This window comes from Microtus oregoni, unplaced genomic scaffold, assembly GCF_018167655.1.
Source record: "Microtus oregoni isolate MIOR12 unplaced genomic scaffold, Mior012 000019F_ref0000042, whole genome shotgun sequence".
Lineage (NCBI taxonomy): Eukaryota > Metazoa > Chordata > Mammalia > Rodentia > Cricetidae > Microtus > Microtus oregoni.
This window is the reverse complement of record NW_024543078.1, coordinates 4,383,985-4,405,840: the sequence shown is the minus strand read 5'-3', so window position 1 is coordinate 4,405,840 and position 21,856 is coordinate 4,383,985. Positions and strand designations below refer to the sequence as shown.

The following is a 21,856-nucleotide window of genomic DNA, read 5'->3' as shown; positions in this document are numbered from 1 at the left end:
CTCTGGGATGACAGGTGCATAACGTTTGATCTCTCCCGTGGTGAGGCCTTTTGTGCCTCTTACTTGCTGTCTGACACTCCAGGGGACCTGCTGTTTTTAGTTCAACTTCACTAGTCAACTGTGGGTGATGCCACCCACGGCGTGTCGCGTGGCACAGAGCATGATCTCCAGGGTGGAGACCCTCCGTGGTCGTGGGGGGGTGGTGGAGACCACACACCGTGTGGGCTACTCGCTCCTACCCTCCCCGCGGAGCGTGAAACACAACGCGGCAGTACATGGAAAGTAACTTTATTCCGGGGTTGCGCGGGGGTCCGGGGTCCGGGGTGCGGTGCGGGGCTCCGCGGCCGCAGCTTAGCGCACGCCGCACTCGGCCTGCAGTCGCTCCTGCTCCAGCGCGCGCACCAGATCGCGCACAAACTGCACCTCGGCAGCCACCTGCGCGGCCAGCGCGTCGTAGCGGTTCTCCAGGCGACCCAGGCGGCGCTTCAGGCCCCCAGCACCCAGCAGCGCCGCCCGCGCCTCCTCCTGCGCGCGCGTGCGCAAGGCCTCGGTGCGTCCTAGCTCTGTGCGCAGGCGCCGCAGGTCGCGACCTAGCCCCGCGCTCCCGTCCCGGCAGCGCGCCTCCCGCTGCTCGGCGGCAGCGCGCAGCGCGCACACGCGCTCCCGGCACTGGCGCCGACCCCGCTGCAGCTCGCGCAGCCCCTGCTCCGCCGCCGCCACGTCCTCCAGCACGCGTGAGAAGCGCTCGAAGCTGGCGTAGCTCGTGTTGCGCGGCATGCTCGAGTGCGACTTGAGGCTGTATTCGCGCAGGCGCGCCGCACGCAGCCGCCGCCGCTCCGGCTTCCGGGCGCCGTCCTCGCGCCTTCGCACCTGCGGGGAGCGAGCTTAAGGCAAGGGGACCACGGCCGCCCGCCAGCCCACCCGTTCCCGGGGTCTCGAGACCCCACCTTGATCCAGGAGTGCTCGAGGCTCTGCGCGATTGTCATCCTCCTCCTGCAGGATGGGGCGGGTTAGTGTTTGTGGGACCCCACCTTCAGCCTGGCATGTGACCCGTCAGGGCGACACGGGGTCATTGCTGACAGTACCCCGTATCGCGGGACGCAACCCTGATTCCCAGTCATCCACCCTTGCCCCACCCCATCCACCTAGGAACATGGAGGAGCCAAACAGGCTGCAACCCTGTTGTCCCCAAACCAGGCTGGCTGTACTCTGCTAGGCCCCTGCGGCTTTATGAAGAGCCATGGACACTGATGCCCTGGAGTCCGCAGGGTGTAGTAGAGGCTGGTGAACAGGGCAGGTAACAAGGGAGTAAACCTGCCACCTAGTACCCTGGAGGGGGAGGCGAGATGATGAATTCAAGGCCAGCCTGGACTACAGCAGACCCTGCCTCAAAATTACAGCAAAAGTCCCCAAACCAAAACCCAGGTGTGGCCAGCCATTGAGAGGCCGCCACCGTGCTCTGCCTACTTGGGGTCTTTGACCAGCAGCTTGCGGATGAAGTCCTTGGCCAGCTCGCTGGTGCTGCTGAAGTACTCCTCATCGAAGTCGTAGTTCACCGCCGAGATGTTTGTCAGGGTCTCCTGCTTGGTCTCCCCCAGGAACGGGGACGCGCCACTCAGACTGCAAGGGGACAGGGCGGAGGGAGAGTCAGCTGATAGGAGCTGACACCCCACCCTCTCCACTCGTTAGTCTGTCACCTTGACGCAGCTAGCGCTATCTGGGAATGGGGACCTCAACTGAGAGACTGTGTTTGTGGGCGGGGGTTCACCGTTGATGAAGGACTAGGCCACAGTGAGCAATGCCAACCCTGCGCAGGTGGTCCCTATAAACCAGCAGGGTGCGCAAGCCACAGGAGCAAGCCGATAAGCTCCACGGTTCCTGTGCGACTGACTGGTCACTGTGAGAGCAAACCCCTTCCTCTCCAAGGTGCGTTTGTCACAGCAGTAGAAACCAAACTGGAATATCTCCTGACCCCAACAATCCAGCACACTAGTGCTATGGAGAAGCAAGAGAAACATCTCCAAGGAAAGGACAGGACAGACCTTAAAACAGGGTAATTAACACTCAGTGAGGGGGCTGTGGGCGTAGTCAGGACAGGGCCCACCCAGAATCCCCAGTGAGGGGGCTGTGGGCGGGGCCGGGGGTACATCCACGGTCAGAGTGAGCCGCTCCTTCCCCGGCTATCTCCCAGGGTCCTTAAAACAGGTCCCAGCCCAGACCCTGTCCCCTAGCAGGTGCAGCCTGAGGCTCGTCCCAGCACTCACAGGATGTAGGTGATGACGCCGATGCTCCTGTAGGGGGCAGAAAAGATGGGTCAACATGACCATAGCCGCACCCTACGCCTAGGACACAGCCCCCAAATCTCAAGGACCAAGGGTTCTAGAGTGTGGTCAGTGTCAATCACAGGGTCGCCTGAGAACCTGGACCAATGCCAGGACAGCAGGTCCACAGAACCTCTGAATCGATGTGACCCAGCATCTACCTGACCGGCTCTGGCTGCAGTGGGTCACTATCCTGTCAGCTGGGAGACCCTCGGGGGCAACCTGTGAGGGTGCAGACCCCACACACCAAGGTCAGCCCAGGAGGCTCATCTCTTCCGTGCAGCCGTCCAGTGCCCACACCCTCACTAGGCTGTCTCGGGCCTGTACTGGGTACAGCTAGGGGAGGAGGGAGCACAGCAGGGGAGGGCGGAGCAGGACCTCACCCCCCCCACTCACCACATGTCAGCCTCCAAGCCCAGTGGTTCGTAGTTGACAATTTCGGGGGCTGTGGAAGACAGGGTCGCAGAGGCAGGTCAGGCTGTGATGTGCAGGGGCCCGCCCCACCCAGCGGTGTCCGCGCCTGCCCCTCACCCACGAACTCGGGAGTGCCGAAGATGTTCTTGAACTCGCTGCCGGCCTCTATCCTGTGCGCGATGCCAAAGTCGATGAGTTTGATGCGCGGGCTGGCCGCGTGCTTGTCCAGCAGCATGATGTTCTCGGGCTGCATGAGGGCAGGGGGTGATGTGACCCCTGGGGACACCCCCCAGCCCCACCTCCCAGCGCCCACGCACGCGTGCTACCTTCAGGTCAAAGTGCGCAATGCGCTTGGAGTGCAAGTAGTGGACTCCGTCCAGGATCTGCTTGAGGAACTGCGTGGCCTCGTCCTCCGTCAGCGACTCCTTCTCGGCCAGGAAGTCGAAGAGCTCGCCGCCAGACACCAGCTCCAGGATGAGCACCACGTCCGTCTTGTTCTCGAACACATCGTGCAGCGTGATGATGTTGGGGTGGCGGATCTCGCGCAGGATGCTCACCTCGCGCTCGATCTCCTCCCGGCTCACACCGCGCCGGCTGGACGGCAGGCGACGCTTCTTGATGAACTTGGCCGCGTACTCCATGCCCGTGCCCTTCTGCTGGCACTTGCGCACGATGGCAAACTGGCCGCTGCGTGGGAAGGGACAGCTGAGCACCGCAGACCGAGCCACAGTGCACTGTCCTCGGGGCTCCCACAGCAGCAGGTCTGCCCAAAGAGCCAGGACATGGGGCTGGGGGAGGGGGACAGCTCAGGGGAGACAGTGAGGCCAGGGAGCGTCAGGGATCCGAGAAAAGTCAGGTGGGGTTAACCCCAGTGCTGAAGGAGAGAGGAGGGTCCCTGGCCAGGGAATCCAAGCCGCCTCAGTGAGCTCCGGGTTCATTCAGTGAGCCACTCTGTCTCAAAAAACCAGGTGACATAAAAGTGGGATTCCTCAGACAGACATGGAGACCACGGCTTTAACCCCAGCACTCAGGAGGCAGAAGCAGGCAGATCTGTCTGTCTTGTGAATTCCATGAGAGCCTGATTTACAGTAGTGAAATTTGTAGCAACCCAGGAAGATACAGAATGTCAACCTCTGGTCTCCACACACATTCTAAATACTCTGTGTATCAATCAAGCCAGATGTGGAGGCACCCATCAGCCAGCACTCAAGATGCTGGGGGGGGGGGGTCTCAACTTAAAGCCCAGCCCCTCCAAGACGGAAGCCTCTAGGACAGGAAGCCCACACCTCATCGGTTTCAGGAAGTCCCTGAAGTCAATCAAATGCACCAATCCCCGCCCCTCCCGATTTATGTAAGTATAAGGACTCTGACTCAGACCAGCTGGGCTGCCTGGGGGCAGCTCACCCTGGGAGATCGCTGCCCACTCAGGGAAGGGGGTTGTCCACTGGCTGTACAGTGCATTCCAAACTCCCAGCGCTGACAGGAACACAGCTGTCTGTTTCTGCTGTCGGTAACCCTGTACTGGCTGGATTTTGTTGACTACACAACCCTAGACCTAACGTGGAGGAGGGGCCTTGCTGTGGGATTCTATCAATGTTTATGTTGTGGAATATTGCTGTAACTAGGCAAAGATTGTTACAGACGCATTTGCTTTGCCTGCCTAAGGCACCTGATTGGTCTAATATAGAGCTGACTGGCCAATAGCGAGGGAGTAGAGGGACAGGTGGGGCTGGCGGGCAGAGAGTAAGGAGGAGGGATCCAGCCTCTAGAGAATGAAGAGAAAGGAGAGATAACGGGAAAGAGGGAGACACCTGGGGCCAGTCGGCTAACCACCAGCCAGACAGGGAGGAGGATATCCAGAATGAAAGGTAAAAAACCTGGAGGCAAAACACAGATGAAGAGAAACGGGTTAAATTATAAGAGCGAGCAGGAAACGGGCCTCAGCTCATCCCAAGCATTCATAACTAATATTTAGTCTTTGCATCATGATTTGGGAGCTGGTTGGAGGCCCAAGAGAAAGCCTGCTCCAGGGCCTCCCGAGAAAAGGCATGTCTGTGGGACATTTTCTCAACGATGGCTGATGTGGAAGGGACCGACCTGCCATACTTCCTTCCATCCCTGGACTGGTGGTTCCAGGTTCGAGAAGGAAGCAGGCTGAGTCAGCCATGTGAAGCATACCCTCCGTGGCCTCTGTATGAGTGGCTGCCTCCAGGGTCCTGGCCTGACTTCCCTCAGGATGGGGCTGCCCCAAGAGCTGAGCAGAAGTCTGTCCTCCCAAAGCTGCTTTCGGTGTTTCGTCACAGCAGAGACCACAACCAAGACAGCCCCGAAACCCACGTTCCTGCAAGTGACCCCAACAAAGCTCACTGGGTCCCCAATTTGTCTTTGGTGCTGTCCGTACTCGGGTCTGTCACTGGTTCCGGCTGCGCTGAGGGGCCATCTGTCACCCTCCCCAGCAAAGACACCACAAAACAGTGAGTGCCCAACAGGGACCAACAACCAAAGATGAGCTCGGGAAGGCACAGCACGCTTGGGCAATGGCACGCAACGGAGGCTGGGTGGGGGTGGGATGTGCCAGGGGACAAATGTGACCTTTCCATATGGGGTACAGGTCAGTGTGCCTTCCTGCAGGGTCAGCGGACCCTACAGTGGTTGGGGACAGTGAACATCCATGGATGTTGATTGCCTGTTAAGTAGCATGGAGTGGTTCATCAGCCTAGTGAGTGGGGTCCGGTGAGCATGGGGGTGCCCTGCACAGAGGGACGCACGAATGTCGCCGTCTGTGGGGAGTCACATAGGTTTCAGGCTGAGGTGGCAGAAGCGGCTGTCTGAGAGGATGGGATGATGATGCCACTGCTGTTCCTTACAGTTGGGGGGACCCTCAGAAGATCTGGATAGTGTGTATGTCGGGGGTGGAATAGCAGAAAAATTAAAGATTTTTTTTTTTTAGTAAGAAAATGTGATTGCTTTTCTTTTTTTTTTTAATATTTATTTATTATGTATACAATATTCTGTTTGCGTGTATGTCTCCAGGCCAGAAGAGGGCACCAGACCCCATTACAGATGGTTGTGAGCCACCATGTGGTTGCTGGGAATTGAACTCAGGACCTTTGGAAGAGCAGGCAATGCTCTTAACCACTGAGCCATCTCTCCAGCCCCAAAATTAAAGATTTTAAAAGTGACATTTGGCCAGGCAGTGGTGGCACCCATCTTTAATCCCAGCACTCGGGAGGCAGAAGCAGGCAGGTCTATGAGTTTGAGGCCAGCCTGGTCTAGAGCGAGTTCTAGGACAGGCTCCAAAGCTACACAGAGAAACCCTGTCTTGAAAAGCCAAAATAAAGTGACATTTGATGCCCAGTTCACCAGGCCATGAGATGTTGTTCATTCAAGAGCTGAGGAAAATGTCTATGTATCAGGGGTCTCAGGACCTGGACAGAGCTTCAGTGCCTTTGGTGGGTCCCTTGGTAGGGCAGGACCCCTGTGATGTCAGAGAGCCTTTATCTTAGACTAGCATGTGAACTACGGAAACTGACACGCTGCTCAGTGGATTCACACTGGGCCAGGGTCCTCAGGAAAATCAGCAGACGGAGACAAAATGCAGCACGTCTGAGCCTGTGCAGGGTCAGGGGCCAGTACTTCAGTGTGGTAAGAAATGGGTACGGGGGTGGGGGGGGGGCCTGGAGAGATGGCTCAGAGGTTAAGAGCATTGCCTGCTCTTCCAAAGGTCCTGAGTTCAATTCCCAGCAACCACATGGTGGCTCACAACCATCTGTAATGGGGTCTGGTGCCCTCTTCTGACAGCAGGCATACACACAGACAGAATGTTGTATACATAATAAATAAATATTTTTTTAAAAGAAATGGGTACAGGTAATTGCTAGAGCACCCCACCCCAGGGACAGGAAGGGGGTTTCAAGGCTGGGACTCCCCTAAATGGGTGGCCGGGGCGCTTGCAGGGTGACTATATGGTGGGTTGACTGGTCTACGAATGCTGGTATTGGGGCTCTGGAGTGTTTTAGAAGTTTCAGTTCTGGGGGGCTCAGATACATAGCAGGGGTGAAAGGGAGCAAGCCTGCCCAGCTGGAGGCTGGGGTAGGGGTGGGCACACACCCCAGGAGGTGGCTGCAGGCGTGGCCTGAGCCCCAGAGCTGCTATGAAGGGCAATGTCCTCACTGTCCTGCCATCACCTGATGCTCTTCCCACCTTGTGCTGTGGGACTCTGCTGTCCTTGGTGAACAGGTGGCTGTGACCTACAGGTGACGCAAAGCCAGCACTTACGTATTCTACACACATAGACACCCACGCATGTGTGAGTGCCATTAAAGAATGGCATTCAAGCTGGGATCTTTAATCTCAGCTCTCAGGAGGCAGAAGCAGGCGGATCTCTGTGAGTTCGAGGCCAGCCTGGTCTACAGAGTGAGTTCTAGGACAGCCAGGGCTACACAGAGAAACCCTGTCTGGAAAACCAAAATAAAAATAAGCAAATAAAAAGGCTGTTGGGCTGCAGAGATGCTCAGTGGTTAGTGCACCTTCCTGCAGAGGACCCAGGTTCAGTTCCCAGTGTGCACACTGGTCTCACAACTGCCTGTGACTCTAGTTCTCAGGACCCAACGCCCCCTTCTGGCCTCCACAGGTACTGCACACAGATACTCGCTGAGGATGTCATATGCCAAGGTGAAGACTGAGTCTAAAGTGTCCCCTTCCTGTGGCTGAGCCGTGGTGGCCCACACGAGCTGCAAAGGTGGTTGGAGAGAATTGCACCCTGAATTCTTCCAATGATGAGCAGGGTGTCAGCCGGTCGAAGGCAGAGCCTACGGCTAGGACCATTCTTTTTGGTGGCTGCTCAGGTGCTCACTGAGACTCACTAGTCGGGCTCTGGGGACGGAAGGACAGGTCCACAGCTGGGTTCGAGTCCTCTCAGGACCCAGAGACCATGAGGGGGGCTGGGCTCCCCAGGATTAAAACCATCTAAGGGGGATGCCCAACAGCGATCCCAGGGCGCTCCACCCTGTAGAGGCCCCTCAGACAGGAAGTCCTCCCTTCCTGGGAACACGGGCAGAAGGGGCTAAGAGGCTCTGTCAGGCCAGCCACCTGGAAAGGCCGCTCTCCAGCCTGCAGCTATGTGGGTTGTCACCCATGCTGGGGTGGCCTCGGTGAGACAGCTGTCTTTTAGCCATTTCTACTCCTGTAAGTGACCCCAGTGAAACTCATGGCTCACCACACCAGACTTTGGTGGTGTCCAGGGTTTCTGCCATTGGCTCCCTATCTGGGGCGAATTGACACTTCTCCTCTGCCCAGGAATAGAACCACCACCTAAGCTACGACTCCTTGTCTCAACAACAGCCAAATCTTACTATGTAGCACAGGCTGGCCTTAAACTCAGTGATAGCCAGGCAGTGGTGGCGCAAATCCCAGCACTCGGGAGGCAGAGGCAGGCGGATCTCTGTGAGTCTGAGGCCAGCCTGGTCTACAGAGCGAGTTCCAGGATAGGCTCTAAAGCTAAAGAGAAACCCTGTCTCAAAAAACCCAAACAAACTCAGTGATGGCCCCCTGGCCTCAGCCTCCTGAGAGCTGGGGGAGGGGGGGACTGCCACAACTCCCACTTTCTTTGATAACTGTCTTTGGAGATGGGAGATGCTGCCCTGCCTTGTTCTCACAGCTGGGACAGACTTCCTGCAGGCTTCCCCAGGACCTGCAAACAGGAGACAGGAGGATGGTGAGTCTGAAGCTAGCCTGGGCTACATGAGACCCTGTCTCAAACAACATGGAGCCGGTGCGGTGGCTCAGGAGCAACCAGACCTCTATTTCTAAACCTGCAGGGGGAGGGAGCACGGTCCTGACCCCCGCATGCACACAAATAAGCATAGTTTAATAAGCCAGGTGTGGCAGTGCACACGTTTTTAATCCCATCACTCAGGAGGCAGAGGTAGGCGGATCTCTGTGAGTTCTCAGCCAGCCTCGTCTACAGAGGGAGTTCCAGGACAGCCAGGCTACACAGACAGACCCTGTCTCAAAACGACAAAAGCATGGGCCTGCTCTGAGAGCCTGCATCCTGAGGAGAGGACGGGCAGCACACAGCCAGCAGGGGCAAGGGAAGAGCCCAGACCGTGTATCCACACCCACTGCACAAACAGTGTATCCACACCCGCGGCACACACCGTGTACCCACACCCGCGGCACGGACCGTGTACCCACACCCGCGGCACGAACCGTGTACCCACACCCGCGGCACGGACTGTGTACCCACATCCACGGCACACACCGTGTATCCACACCCACGGCACAAACACCAACATGTTGTCCCCTGATGGAGTTGAGGCAAGGAGTCACAGGACTTGTGTCCTAACGGCTCACTCGCCAGGTCCCCAACACCATGGTGACTCCAGCAGCTCATTCCTGGGGTATGAGGAATCACAGAGAAGCCCCGGGGACACTGACATACACCACAGATGAGGCCTTCTCCAGCAGGTGCGCCATGGCCTCCATCACCCCTGCTTCATAGCCGAGAACGGTGTTCAACCACGCCCACACAGGGCAACACGAGACTGGACCCTCCTTGCTGCAGGACACAGCCTGGCACCTGTGTGACCGTCCCTCGCTTGCTTCCAGTCATAGGACTCAACAGCTGAAACCCCACGAGATCACCAAGAACTCTCAGCTGCAGCACAGAAGGACTGAGGCCACCTCGTCACTCTGCCTGGGAAAAGCATCCACACATCAAGGCTACTCGGATGGATGCAGATGGCAGGGCTAAGGCAAGGAAGGGAGGAGCCACGGCTGAGGCACTGGAGCCCCTCGGGCTGTTCTTAGCTCCCGCCTGCTCTACACTAGAGCTTCCGAGGCTGTACAGCGGCACCTGGTAGCCGTCCTCAGCCACTGTGTGTGCCGGTCCTGTGGACCGTACCCTGTCACCAGAAATACAGGGATGGGCGTTTCCTGGCATTGTTTCGGATCACAAAATACAAATCTTTCTCCCAGGCACGTAGCAACAGTCAAGTTCGGAGTTCAATCCCTGGATCGCACATGAAAAGCCAGGCGTGGTGGCACGTGCCCAGAACACTGGTGCAGAGAACTAGGGCTTCTTGCTCTGCCAGTGAGACGGTGTTTACAAACAAGGTGCAGAGACCTATGGAGACTACAGCGGCCACCAGCACCTGCTGCTCTCACCAAGTGTCTGGGCTTGAACCCCAGCACCCACAGCTCACAACTGGGTGACGCCAGGCCTGGGGAAACAGCACCACCTTCTGGTCTCTGTGGGAACTACATACACACGGGGCATGGAAAATGAAAATAAATCAGAAAAATGGTGGGGAGTGGACAGGAGACACGAACTCAGCCTCCACCCTTACACATCACACCTGGGACCACGTGACGGAGCGCCAAGGCCTGCGAGCTGCCCTCTGCCCTCCACATTCACGCTGCACACACAATCAACATCTCTCAAAATCAAAAAACCAAAATGCAGAGACGCAGGCAGGGGTGACTGTACAGGGCTGCCAGGCTGGAGTCGCAGATGGTTGTGAGCCGTGGTGTGGGTGCTGGGGACCGAAACCCAGCCCTCTGCCACAGCAGCTGGTACAGCGCGCTGACCACTGAACCATCCCTCCGCCCGGTCACTCTGGGTCTCACTGAGCCTGAGATGGCTCTACACCCCCAGCTCTGGGCTCACAGAGTTCAGGGTCCCCACAGATTCAGGACTCTCCCCAGCAGTCAGGAAGGCTACATTATTTACATTCCGTCCGGATGACATCATCAGGAGAGCCCTGAGCTTCCCAGGCCAGAATTTGCCAAATAAGGTAGGGGGCCTCTTAGAAAGATGGGCCTGGTGGGCAGGCCATGGTGGTCAGGGCCCAGTGGGCAGAGCGGGAAGGGGAGGGGGCTGGGTGTGGGAGCGGTGCCCACCAGTGCCTACTGGGAGGGGGGAATCTGGCTTTCTCAAGAACACCAAGAAAAGCTGAGGGGACTCAAGGCTAAAGACAGGGAGACCTGAGTCTACAGACAGCACATGCCATGTGGGTGACACCTGTCACCAGCAGGTTCAGTACCCAGGTCTGTGAACATGACCTGAGCTCAGTCCCTGAGGCCCACATGTACATCTGTGGTATACACACAAACATGCACACCATAGCAATTACGAGGCCAGTCTGGGGTACGTGAGACCTTGCCTCAAACAATCAACCAAGGCCAGGTGTGGGGCCCAATGCCTTTAGTCCCGGTTTTCAGAGAGGGGGAGGGGTTCTCTGTGAGAAAACGCTCCAGACCAGCCGAGACTACACAGTGAAAAGTGTCTCAAGAGGAAAAACTGAGTGCAGAAGAATCAAACAGCCAAGAAGGCTCGGGCGCCACCCTGCCTCAGGGCAGCAGCTGGAAGAACACACACCACGTCCCTACAGCTCACTCACAGAGGGAACCAGAGGAAGGCGACTCAGGCCCATGGCCATCTGGGAATCTGAGTGGTCACACAAAGGACAGGGAGAGAGAGCACACACCAGCAACGCCACTCACCTGCCCAGCTCCTCTCCCATCTCATAGTGGTCCTCAACATCTTCCTGCCTAAATGTGGACATGGCGGCCTGCCTTCTGGAGGACTCCTGGGACAGGGGGCTGGGAAGACACAGGGGAGAGTACTCTTCATCCGGGAACTTGGGGAGGCCCATCACCCCCTGGCACAAATGACACCCCCTCGTCACTGCTCCCAGGTTTACTGTGGCCATCTAAAGCTCCTACCCACTGGGGAGGGGAAGGCTGGAGGACTAGAATTCCAGGGCATCCTCAAATACTCGGGGAGCCGGAAGCCAGGATGGGCTACATAAGACCATCTGTGTGCGCGCGTGCGCAGGGAACTAGCGCGACGGCTCAGCTGGTGACAGTGGGCGCTGCTCTTACCGAGTACCTGCGCTCGGTTCCCAGTGCCTGACCAGTTGACTGACCACTACGCCAGGTGACTTAACGCCCTCTTCTGGTCACCTCAGGTACCTGCACTCTAGCGCACCACTAAGAAACAGGCATAGATAAAAGTAAAAGCAAAAAAAAAAAGACATTTCAAACATGGACACGCAGAGCGCTGGAGTGCAAGTGTTCTCTACTCTCAATACTCTCTCGCAGCCTCCGGCTCCTGGGGTCCCTCGCGAGCTTCCTAACCTGTCAATCATGCCCACCTGCACCCCGGAACTCAGGGGCGTCGCCGGAGCGCTAACGCATGCGCAGTCCTAGCGGCCCAGGCCCCGCGGCTGGAGCGTCCCGAGACCCCTCGCGTGTCCCCCTCCCCTGGCTACCGCCCTCGCCGCGTGTCCTTTGGATCCCCGACACGCTGCCCTGGCCTGTCCATACCATCCACAGTCCGCGAGTCCCCGCCCGGCGCCAGCGTAGCCCCCGCGACCTCCTCCTGCGGAAGTCCCGGGGAAGCATGTACGCATGCGCCAACCGCGTCACCACATAACCCCGCTACGATCGGAAGTCAGCGCTAATTGGTCCGTGTCCCAGCCAGGAGAACCGAGTGCTGCTCATTGGCCAGCATCACCAACTACACGCGGAAGCCAGCACCCATTGGCGACGCAGAAGCCTGCTGGGCAGGAAGACGGCACTCATTGGCCGGCGGGCTTGTGCTGCCGTCATCCGCACGCCGAGCAAATTGCTTGACTGAGTCTTCCGCCTCCGACCCGATTGGACAAACCCTACGTCGACGAGGAAACCAACTTCCTGAGGACACGCTTAAGCGTGCGTCCTGCAAGTTATAGCCCAGGACGTGCTGGGCCGTCCTAGAGTCAAAGCCTGAGCAACAAAGAGCTCAGTCGAATGGAACAAAGTTTCTGTCTCAGGGCCACTGTAGTGTGCTCTGGAAGTCCCGCCAGCACAGCATGGAGGAGTGCAGGGAGATCAACCACAGCTGAGTTTATTACTCCAAAGTGTCACAGTCATGGTCCCCAGGAGGCTGCCCACCTCCCATGAGCAACGCCTCCCACTCCGCTCTGGGGAACTGCACTTGGGCCATAGATGGACCCCACAAACCTCTGAATGTGTTTATTTATAGACTTTTGACATCCGAGCATTTCTGAGAATGACAGCGTGGTGTCCCGCCCACCCCATGGCCCGCCAGTCCAGCCTGCAGAGGGGACTTTGCTGCCTTGGAATTCCAAAATAAATAGAATCCACGTGTTAGCGCGCAGCTATGGCAGATTGCCCCACAATCTCCGGAGCGGCACTATGGGACAGTCTCAAGGTGTCTTCTGATGGGCGGGCACTGTGCAGTGTCCGGCAGTGCCGAGCTTCTACAGTTTGTCCAGGAAGTTGTCCAGCGCCGGGATGCCCTCCTTCAGGCCTTTGCGCTTGCGGGTCTCGGCTACTACTTGGCAGGGGCGGCTGCTGTTGTCAAAGGGGTCCCCAGGCAGGATCTGCCAGTGGTCGAACACACACTGGGGGAAGGCCTGGCCACCCGTGTTGGATCGCAGATCGGCTGTGAAACCTGCACCAAGAGGCAAAACACTCAGCAAGGAGCCTAGCCCCAGGTCTGGGCCTCCCCATCTCCCTGTGCCCAGTGATTCTTTGGTCTTCTGTCAGATGTGCCTGCCTGTGACACAGGCATCTTGTTTTGGTTCCACTAATATGCAAACCAGCAACCTCAGGGAGCAGAGGCCTGGGACACCACAGGAGAGCCAGGGAAGGTACTCACCAAAGGACTCATTGACAGGCAAGTAGGCCTTGACCACAAACATGGGGGTGCCAGCCACCTGGGACTCCTCAAACACATGACCACGCTTCCTGTTCAGGACACCATAGATGCCACCCACAACCTGCTCAGGACACTGAGGGAAAGAGAGAAGCAGTGAGAATCAGAGTGCACAGGAGGATGGGCAGGCGCCACACAGACAGGTAAGTTTACCTGGATCTCCACAAGATAGATAGGCTCCATGAGGCGGGGCTGTGCGGTCAACACACTGGCATAGAGGCAGCGCCGAGCTGTGGGGATGATCTGTCCACCACCTCGGTGGATGGCATCAGCGTGCAGAGTCACATCATGAACATCGAATCGCACACCACGCATGTTCTCCTCACAGAGAGCGCCCTAACAAAAGAAAGCTGGCTAGTCACACCCCAATAATTCAGAAGCCAAGCTCCCCTCAGGCAGTACGCGCAGGCCCCACGCTCACCTCCTTAGTGGCCCACTGGAACCCAGCCACCACGCTGTCCTTGATCTCATTCAGATACTGCACACCTTTGGTGATGTCCGTCAGGATGTTGGGGCCAGTGCCGTCAGGCCCGAAGCACCAGATCTTGCGGGCTTCGGCAACATCCCACTCATACTTCTCAGCCAGGTAGCGTGCCCGAGCCTTGAGCTCCTGGCGAGCAGAGACTTCCCCCTTGTCGATGTCCTCAGCCAGGCCATCAGGGAAGGGCCGGGCCTTCATGTACAGCCGGTTGTGCTTGTTGGGGGACTTGGACAGGCACAAAACATTCGACTCCTCGCTCACTGTCTCCCGGTATGAGACAACAGGGTCTGATTTCTGCAGAAGGGAACACCCATTACTGCTAGAAACACCTGCAGGCAGCAGTAGCTCGGCTACAAGGGCCCTGTTCCTGGCAGGATCCTGAGGAGGTACCCACCTTGATGGGGATGCAGGCATGGTCTTCTTCCAAGTCCTTGAGGCAGATCTCCAGGTGCAGCTCCCCTGCTCCGGCAATGATGTGCTCCCCAGACTCCTCAATGATGCACTATGGGAACAGAGTCAGCTGGCACCGCCCTCTTCTCCCAGGGCTCCCTCCTAGACCTCACCACAGCACACCAGCACCAGAGCCTGAGGCACACCTGCACCATGGGGTCGGACTTGGCGAGTCGCTTCAGCCCCTCCACCAGCTTGGGCAGGTCAGCAGGGTTCTTGGCCTCCACGGCCACTCTGACGACAGGGCTGACACTGAACTTCATCACACGCATGTTGTGTGCCTGCTCGAAGGTGGTGATTGTCCCAGTCTTCACCAGGAACTGGTCCACACCGACCAGCCCCACAATGTTCCCACAGGGCACGTCCTCGATGGGCTCCACATAGCGCCCCATCATCAGGATGGTTCTAGAGGGAGGGATGGAGGTCAACAGGGCCATGAGGGAAACAGTCAGGGCGCAAGTACAGACAGGCGCGGGACAGTGCTCACCTCTGGATGGGCTTTAAGTACAGGTCCTCCTTCTTCCCAGGTGTGTAGTTGGGGCCCATGATGCGGACCTTGAGTCCCGTTGACACCACCCCAGAGAACACTCTACCAAAGGCATAGAAGCGGCCTTTGTCGGAAGTTGGCACCATCTTGGAGATGTACATCATGAGAGGGCCCTTGGGGTCGCAGCTTTTAATGCCTGGAGAGAGGACATCAGGTCACCCTTTGCGGAGGCTGTGGAGCGCAGGAGCTGGGTAGGGATGGACTGTGACACCTACCCATGGCGGCCTCATCATCAGGGGGCCCCTCGTAGAGCAGCTCACAGCGGTACTTCTGCGCGGTGACAGGGGACGGCAGGTGGATGGTGATCATCTGCAGCAGCGCGTCCCCTGCAGGCAGCCAGCGCCGCATCACAGCTTTGAGCAGCGGCTTGCCCTCCTTGTCCTTGTCCTCGCTGTCCAGTTTGATGTCCAGCTTCTCAATCAGCTTGGCCGTCTCCTCCTTTCTGAAGTTCATGATGGCATCGAACACCTGTCAGAGACGGATGTGGGCTTGGGATGGGAACAGGAGTGCTGCTTCCCATGGCGAGGGTACTCTGAGCAACTGCTGCCAACAGGCCAGAGCCACCTTCACCCACCTTGAAGATTGGGTCCAGGATGAGCTGGCAAAAGGTGCGAGGCAGCTTCTTCCCATCAGGGCTGTTTGCCGACTTGCTAAATTTGCCATTGGCTGGATCAAAATACCTTGAAGAGGAACAGGTCATGTTACAGCTCAACGCACAGAGCCTTGAGAGGTGCAGGATGTGCACAGGACTTACACTTACCTGTCTCCCCACAGTTTCTTCATCATATCCTCCACTTTCTTGGCCCGTTCGGCTGGCCCCAGTTGGCCCTCACCCTTGGCTGCAAATTTGGCTACATACATCTCTGCGAACTGCTTCAAAGTGAAAGCCCAGCCATGCAGGCCAGAGCCGAAACCCACGGTGCCCAGCACGGGGTCGATCTAAGGGAGAAGAGCAGCACTGATCAACACTGAGCCAGGAACAGTCCTCAGAAGCCACCCCTGCCAAAGCAAGCACTGGCTCAGACACAGAGTTTCTTCAACAGACATCAGGTCAAAGTGAAGAATTTCAGTCATCATGTCCAAGGCCAAGGACTCCAGAGAGCATGGCTGCTGACCCAGCCCCACCCCCTCCACGAGGTGGGCTCCGCACCATGATATTGCCCATGGGCCCACTCTCGCCCTCGCCGTAGGTGGAGATGATGACATTGACATTCTCCACGATGCGCTGGAAGGTCTGGTACAGCTCCTCAGGCTCCAACTGCAGCTCAAGCAGAGCACGGTCCATCTTGTTCATCATCAGCACAGGCTTGATGCGCTCGGCAATGGCCTGCCGCAGCACCGTCTCCGTCTGCACGCAGACGCCTGAGAGGGAAGCGGGGTTTTCAGTAGACACATGTAAGTGTGAGCCCATGAAGGCTAGCAACCGTGTCAGACCCCAGGAAGAGCACACCTCACTGCCTCTGACCCTGAGGTCGCGTCCCTGCAGCTAGACACAGGGAGCTGAACTACCTGTGTCTTCCAAGAGCGCCCTGGGCTCATCCTTCCAGTCCCTGTGTGGTCCTGACTGGCCTGAACTCGCCCGATCCTCCTCTCCAGTATAAGGGCGGCCCCAGTAACCCCCCCCCAAGTTTCCCTTGTATGTCCAGCATGCACCGCCTACCAGACACACAGTCCACCACCACCAGGGCTCCATCGGTGACACGCAGGGCAGCTGTCACCTCCGAGGAGAAGTCGACGTGGCCTGGGGAGTCGATGAGGTTGATGAGGAAGCCGGAGCCGTCCTTGCTCTGCTTGATGAAGTTCAGGTCGTTCTCAGACAGTTCATAGAAGAGGGAGATGGCGCTGCGGGGGAGGCGGGGGAGTCAGCCCAGCAGAGTCCCTGTGGCCACCCCTTTCTCCTGGTGCAAAGGGCGGAGACAGCGGCAGCCCCCGACCCCCACCCCAGAAGCCGGCTTACGTGGACTTGATGGTGATACAACGCTCCTGCTCGTCCTTGCGGGTGTCAGTGAAGCGGGTCTCCCCAGCTCGCGCAGAAGCAATGATGCCGGCCTTGCACACCAGGGAGTCTGTCAGCGTAGACTTGCCGTGGTCCACGTGGGCGATGACAGACATGTTCCGGATGTTGGCTTTCTTGTCCATGATGGCACGGATCTGGTCTACCGTGAAGTTCACCTGCGGCGGGGGGAGGGGCAGCGGCCCGGGCTCTGAGCGCTCGGCCTGGCAGGCAGCAGCAGGTCGATAGCCTCATGGCCGTGGACTCTCAGGGCGCACGCAGGCGCGGAGCCTCGGTTGTCGTTCCCAAGGGACAGTCCACGGCGTGACTCACGGCTGCAAGGCCAGCCCTGTCATGGCGGACCCCACCGTAGGCAGCTGGCTGTGGGCGCGAGCCCTGCCACTCCGGCACCCCGAGCCCGCGGCTGCCTCTCCCGTGACGCTCGGGTGACAGGCAGGGCGCTGGAGAGCGGGGCCGCCGTGGGGACCTCCCACTCGGCTGTCAGCGCCGGGGACGCGCGCCCTCCTCCCCCGGCTCCAGCGTCCCCGCCCCGGGACGCGGCCACGTTAATCGGGGGAGGACCGCGGCAGGGCGAGCAGGGGCCGCGCAGACATGGCGCCGGGCGCCCGTCCGTCCGCCTCCCGCCGCGGCCGCCATGTCTCCTGCCCGGCCGTCCCGGGGACCCGCCACGGCCGCCCCCCCGCCGCCGCGAGCGCCCGACTCCGGCCGCGAGCCCCGCCGAGCCGCGGTCACTCACCATGGTTGCGGATGGCGCCGGATTCTCACGAGCAGAACAGAAGAACGAACTACGCCGGCGATGGCGGCGGCTGCGGCGGAAGAGACCGCTGACGTCAACGCCCGGGCCTTTATAGGGCGACGCCGGTTGGGCCGGTCACGTGACGGCGCGCGCGCGTCGCGGCCGTGCACGCCGGGGCGGGGCCATGGCAGGCCCCGCACACGCGCGGAATCCGCGTCTGGGGATTTAACCCTCGCCGCGCCGCGGAGGCGGCTGCGGAGGTGGCGGGGCGTGTCCAGATCGGTCGCCTGACCCTGCTCGACCGTCGCCGCCCTTGGGTGTTAAAGCTCCGCTGCCTCAGAACGCAATCACCTCCGCGATGATCCGGAAAAGGCCTTGGAGAACAATTAAAGAGGACTTTGAAATTCGGACCTGGCCAGTGGGTTGGGTCAAAGTCCCGTTTCCTGGGTTTGAGGTTGTTGTGTAATGTGATGACTCCGGAGAAAGCTGGAGAAAGCTAGCCTTCTGGCTACATAATCATTTCTGTAAACTTCGCCTGTATTTTTTTATTTCACCTTTTTGTTTTGGAAACATAGTCTCACTATGTAACCCATGCTGGCCCCAAATCAAGGCGATCTGCTTGTCTCTGCTGTCCCACCCCCGGGATTAAAGTCCTGTGCCAGCACACCACCAGGGCGACACCTTTTTTTTTTTTTTTTTTTAAACCAGGATATCAGGTAGATCCTCTCTACTCAATAGACTGTGGAAGTTGTCCTTGAATTTCTAATTCTCCTAGGACCAGGAATACACACACACACACACACACCCGCACACACACACACGCAAAATAGAGCCGGGAACGATAGCACACAGACAGCTGTCATCCCAACACTTAGAAGGCGCAGGCGGAGGCAGGGGCATCAGGACTTCAAGATCACCCCTGGTACGTAGTCAATTCCGTGGCCATCCTGGACTACATAAGACGACGCCTTAAAACCAATACAAACAAGACCCGGTGTTTCTTGAAATTTCGTCTCTTCTAATTTTTATTTCTCTAATTTTTATTTCTTTAATTTTTTTATTGAGACGAGATTCAGTCGATAGCAGCCCTAGAGGCTCCGCCGCACCCGCACTCCGCCGGTCCCGCGCGGCCAGCAGGAGGCGCTGCAGGACCGCGCAGCGCGGCTGTCCCGGCCTGACCCTGGGCACGCAGCCTCCTGCACACAATAGGCTCTCATCGCTTCCCGCGTCCGTGCAGACCAACTCCCCTCTGGAAGCCTCAAGCTCCCCGGTTAAACGAAGGGGACATATGTAACCCTCCTAGGCTGCCAGGGAGGGAGAGGAAAGAGAGGTGTCCCAACCTAGAACAAATAAATAAAGCAATACGGTTTTCGAATCTTGGCTCTAAAATAACTCGGCACTCGCCTCCGCCGCCATGGTCTCTCAATGACAATGACAATTGACTGGCAAGCCTGCAAGAGGAACGCTTAAAGTCCATATGCCCTCTGGTCACGATCTTGGGGGAAATTGCACCCTGATATTTTTTTCCCCAATACCGAGTGTCAGAGGCCTTGACGGTCCTATCTCTGGAGCGTGGGGTCTTTGCAAGGCAAGATGCAAATGTTCTCATTCAAAGAAGAGATTCGAGGGTGGGGCTGGGCCCGGGTGTAGTGCACTCTCTTGGCACTGGAGCAAAGCTGGGATCCACAGTACGTGAGTTCAAGGCCAGCCTTGGTTAGGCTGAACCTTCGTTTGAAAAACAAAACAAAAGAGGTGATTGGGGGCCATACTTGGAGAGACTGTCCTGTCCTCAAAAAGTTTTCTTTTTTTAACTTTTTTAAAAATTTATTATTTATTATGTATGCAGTCTTCTGCCTATATTCTGCCTGCAGACCAGAAGAGGGCGCCAGGTCTCATTACAGATGGTTGTGAGGCACCATGTGGTTGTTAGAAATTGAACTCAGGACCTCTGGAAGAGCAGTCAGCAGCGCTCTTAACCGCTGAGCCATCTCTCCAGCGCCCCCCCCCCCACTGCAAAGTTTTCTAAGGTGAAGCAGAGGACTGTACAAATTTCCAGACAACTTTGGCTTCGCAGCAATATGTAGTCTCAAAACTAAATGGTGAGATCGGTGAGGGAAAGCACTTGTCACCCGCTGATGACCTAAGACCATGGTGGAAAGAGAAAGACCTTCCACGAAGTTCTCTGACCCATGCGTAAATTGCTGCACGACATCATACAGCCTGAATAATAAATAACAAAGTGATCAGGCTAGGCTGGGCTCCATGAGAACAGGGTGCACATGTCCGAGTCCTGGGTTCCATTTCAAACAACCACAGAAACCAGGCATGCCAGCACCCAGAGACGCAAAAGGTGGGGTCAGAAGGTCAAAGTCAGCCTGGGCTATTAGAGACCCTGGCTCAAAAGACTAAGTGATTTTAGTGTTTTTTTGTTTTTTGGGGTTTTTTGGGTTTTTTGTTTTGTTTTGTTGTTGTTGGGGTTTTTTTTGTTGTTGGTTTTGTTTTTTTTGTTTGTTTGTTTTTTGTTTTTTTTTTTTTTTTGAGATAGGGTTTCTCTGTAGCTTTGGAACCTGTCCTGGAATTAGTAGACAGAAATACTCATGCCCGGAGTGCTGGGATCAAAGGTGTGCGCCACTACCATCTGGTTAAAATAGAATTGATTTGAAAGCAAAACTCTGAGACAGAGTCTCACCATGTAGCGCAGACTGGCCTGGAACAACAGAAACTAAGTAAATAGATTTCATTTAGGAGTTAAAATTGAGACAGGGTTTCTCTGTAGCTTTGGAGCCTGTCCCGGAGATCCGCTGCCTCTGCCTCCCGAGTGCTAGGATTAAAGGCTTGCACCACCACCTCCCAGCATTGTTGGCATATTCTAAGAAGCTATGAGGGGAGAGAATAGGGCAACGTTCAGGGCTGAGAAACGAGTGGGGCGCATGGACAGGCTACTGCAGGGATGGGGCCAGATGCACAGAATCCAAGATACGCAAAGCCTGCAGCTAGACGGCCACGGTCGCGAGCGGACGTGGGGTCATCAGTTCAGGCGGAAGCGGAATGGGGTCTCGGAGAACGACGCAGAGAGGTACCACTGCGCGTGCGCGCCCACAGCAAGGGGCGCAACAGCGGCCCCTGGTGACCATGCGTCGCAACTGCATGAATCTCGGATCTGATTTCCAGTGTGTAGAGAAATCTATACACGGAGAAAAATCAGATTAATAATTTGTTTTTTCGAGACAAGGTTTCTCTGTGTAACTGTCCTGGCTGTCCAGGAACTAGTGTGGGACTCAGCCATGGCAAGCTTAATAGGAAACAGTGGGAGCCAACCACGGCCTGAGTCTCAGTAGTTCATCCTGAGGTAAAACCTGAGGGCAGGAAGGACCAAACTGAGGTTACCTGAGCACCACCCAAGAGCAGACCCAAAGAAAAACGCCTAACGTTTCAATCGCTGTAGTTAGGACCACCTGCCAGCACACATTCACCAGGACACCCCTAGACAAATGTCAGCCAATCAGAGGTCCTGAACCTCAGAAACCCCTCACCCCTACCTTTACTCCTATAAAAAACCTTACCCTAACTGAGCTCGGGGCTCTCTGTTTATTCCAATACGTTGAACGTGCAGAGAGACCGAGTTTGCAAACTTGCATAAAATAAAGGCTCTTTGCTTTTACATACAAGACTCTGTCTCCTTGGGTTTTTTTTTTTGGGGGGGGGGGTCTTTGTGGATCTTAGCTCTTGAAGAGCAGGCTGACTCAAAGAGGTCACCTGTCTCTACCTCCCAAGTGCTGGGATTAAAGGCGTGCACCACCACTGCAGGGCTCAGAGTCAGGATTTGGTTAACTGCGGTGTGAGTTTAAATTCTGGTTCCGCTTTAATGTGTTATGAGACCTTGGGTGAGTTAATGGATGTCTCCGGTCCTTAGGCTGAATAATAACCTAATTTATGTGGTACTTGTAAGACTAAAGAAATAAAAAGTTGGGGGTTGGAGAGATGGCCCAGCGGTTAAAAACACTGACTGTTCTTCCAGAGATTCTGAGTTCAATTCCCAGCAACCACATGGTGGCTCACAACCATCTATAATGAGATCTGGTGCCCTCTTCTGGGGCGTAGGTACACATGCAGAACACTGTATATAACAAATAAATAAAACTTTTAAAAAAAGAAAATAAAAAAAAA

General features: G+C 56.8%; 2 protein-coding genes and 1 non-coding gene across 6 annotated transcripts; all 3 read right to left on the bottom strand.

Moving 5' to 3' along the window:
- Positions 1 to 272: 272 nt before the first annotated feature.
- Positions 273 to 12,215, bottom strand: Dapk3 (death associated protein kinase 3). 4 transcript variants are annotated; one of them, XM_041669642.1, is made up of 9 exons: positions 12,066 to 12,215; positions 11,241 to 11,339; positions 3,062 to 3,422; positions 2,853 to 2,982; positions 2,718 to 2,766; positions 2,265 to 2,291; positions 1,468 to 1,620; positions 948 to 993; positions 273 to 870 (listed from the first exon to the last, which is right to left on the bottom strand). In XM_041669642.1, the coding sequence occupies exons 1-9, from the start codon at positions 12,149 to 12,151 to the stop codon at positions 352 to 354; spliced, it is 1,470 nt and encodes a 489-aa protein (XP_041525576.1). In that variant the 5' UTR covers positions 12,152 to 12,215; the 3' UTR covers positions 273 to 351. The 4 variants fall into 4 exon arrangements, with proteins under 4 accessions (XP_041525576.1, XP_041525578.1, XP_041525577.1 ...); XM_041669644.1 differs by lacking the exon at positions 12,066 to 12,215 and adding an exon at positions 11,622 to 11,825; XM_041669643.1 differs by lacking the exon at positions 11,241 to 11,339 and having other exon boundaries at positions 12,066 to 12,166.
- A 396-nt stretch (positions 12,216 to 12,611) lies between these two features.
- Eef2 (eukaryotic translation elongation factor 2) lies at positions 12,612 to 17,832 on the bottom strand. Its single transcript, XM_041669322.1, has 14 exons — positions 17,690 to 17,832; positions 16,897 to 17,111; positions 16,600 to 16,781; positions 16,090 to 16,301; positions 15,700 to 15,878; positions 15,514 to 15,619; positions 15,155 to 15,407; positions 14,880 to 15,075; positions 14,539 to 14,797; positions 14,337 to 14,444; positions 13,883 to 14,236; positions 13,615 to 13,797; positions 13,405 to 13,537; positions 12,612 to 13,197 (listed from the first exon to the last, which is right to left on the bottom strand). The coding sequence occupies exons 1-14, from the start codon at positions 17,690 to 17,692 to the stop codon at positions 13,004 to 13,006; spliced, it is 2,577 nt and encodes an 858-aa protein (XP_041525256.1). The 5' UTR covers positions 17,693 to 17,832; the 3' UTR covers positions 12,612 to 13,003.
- On the bottom strand, positions 15,957 to 16,020 carry LOC121459958. Its single transcript, XR_005976019.1, has one exon. It is a non-coding gene; the product is annotated as a small nucleolar RNA SNORD37 (small nucleolar RNA).
- Positions 17,833 to 21,856: the final 4,024 nt, after the last annotated feature.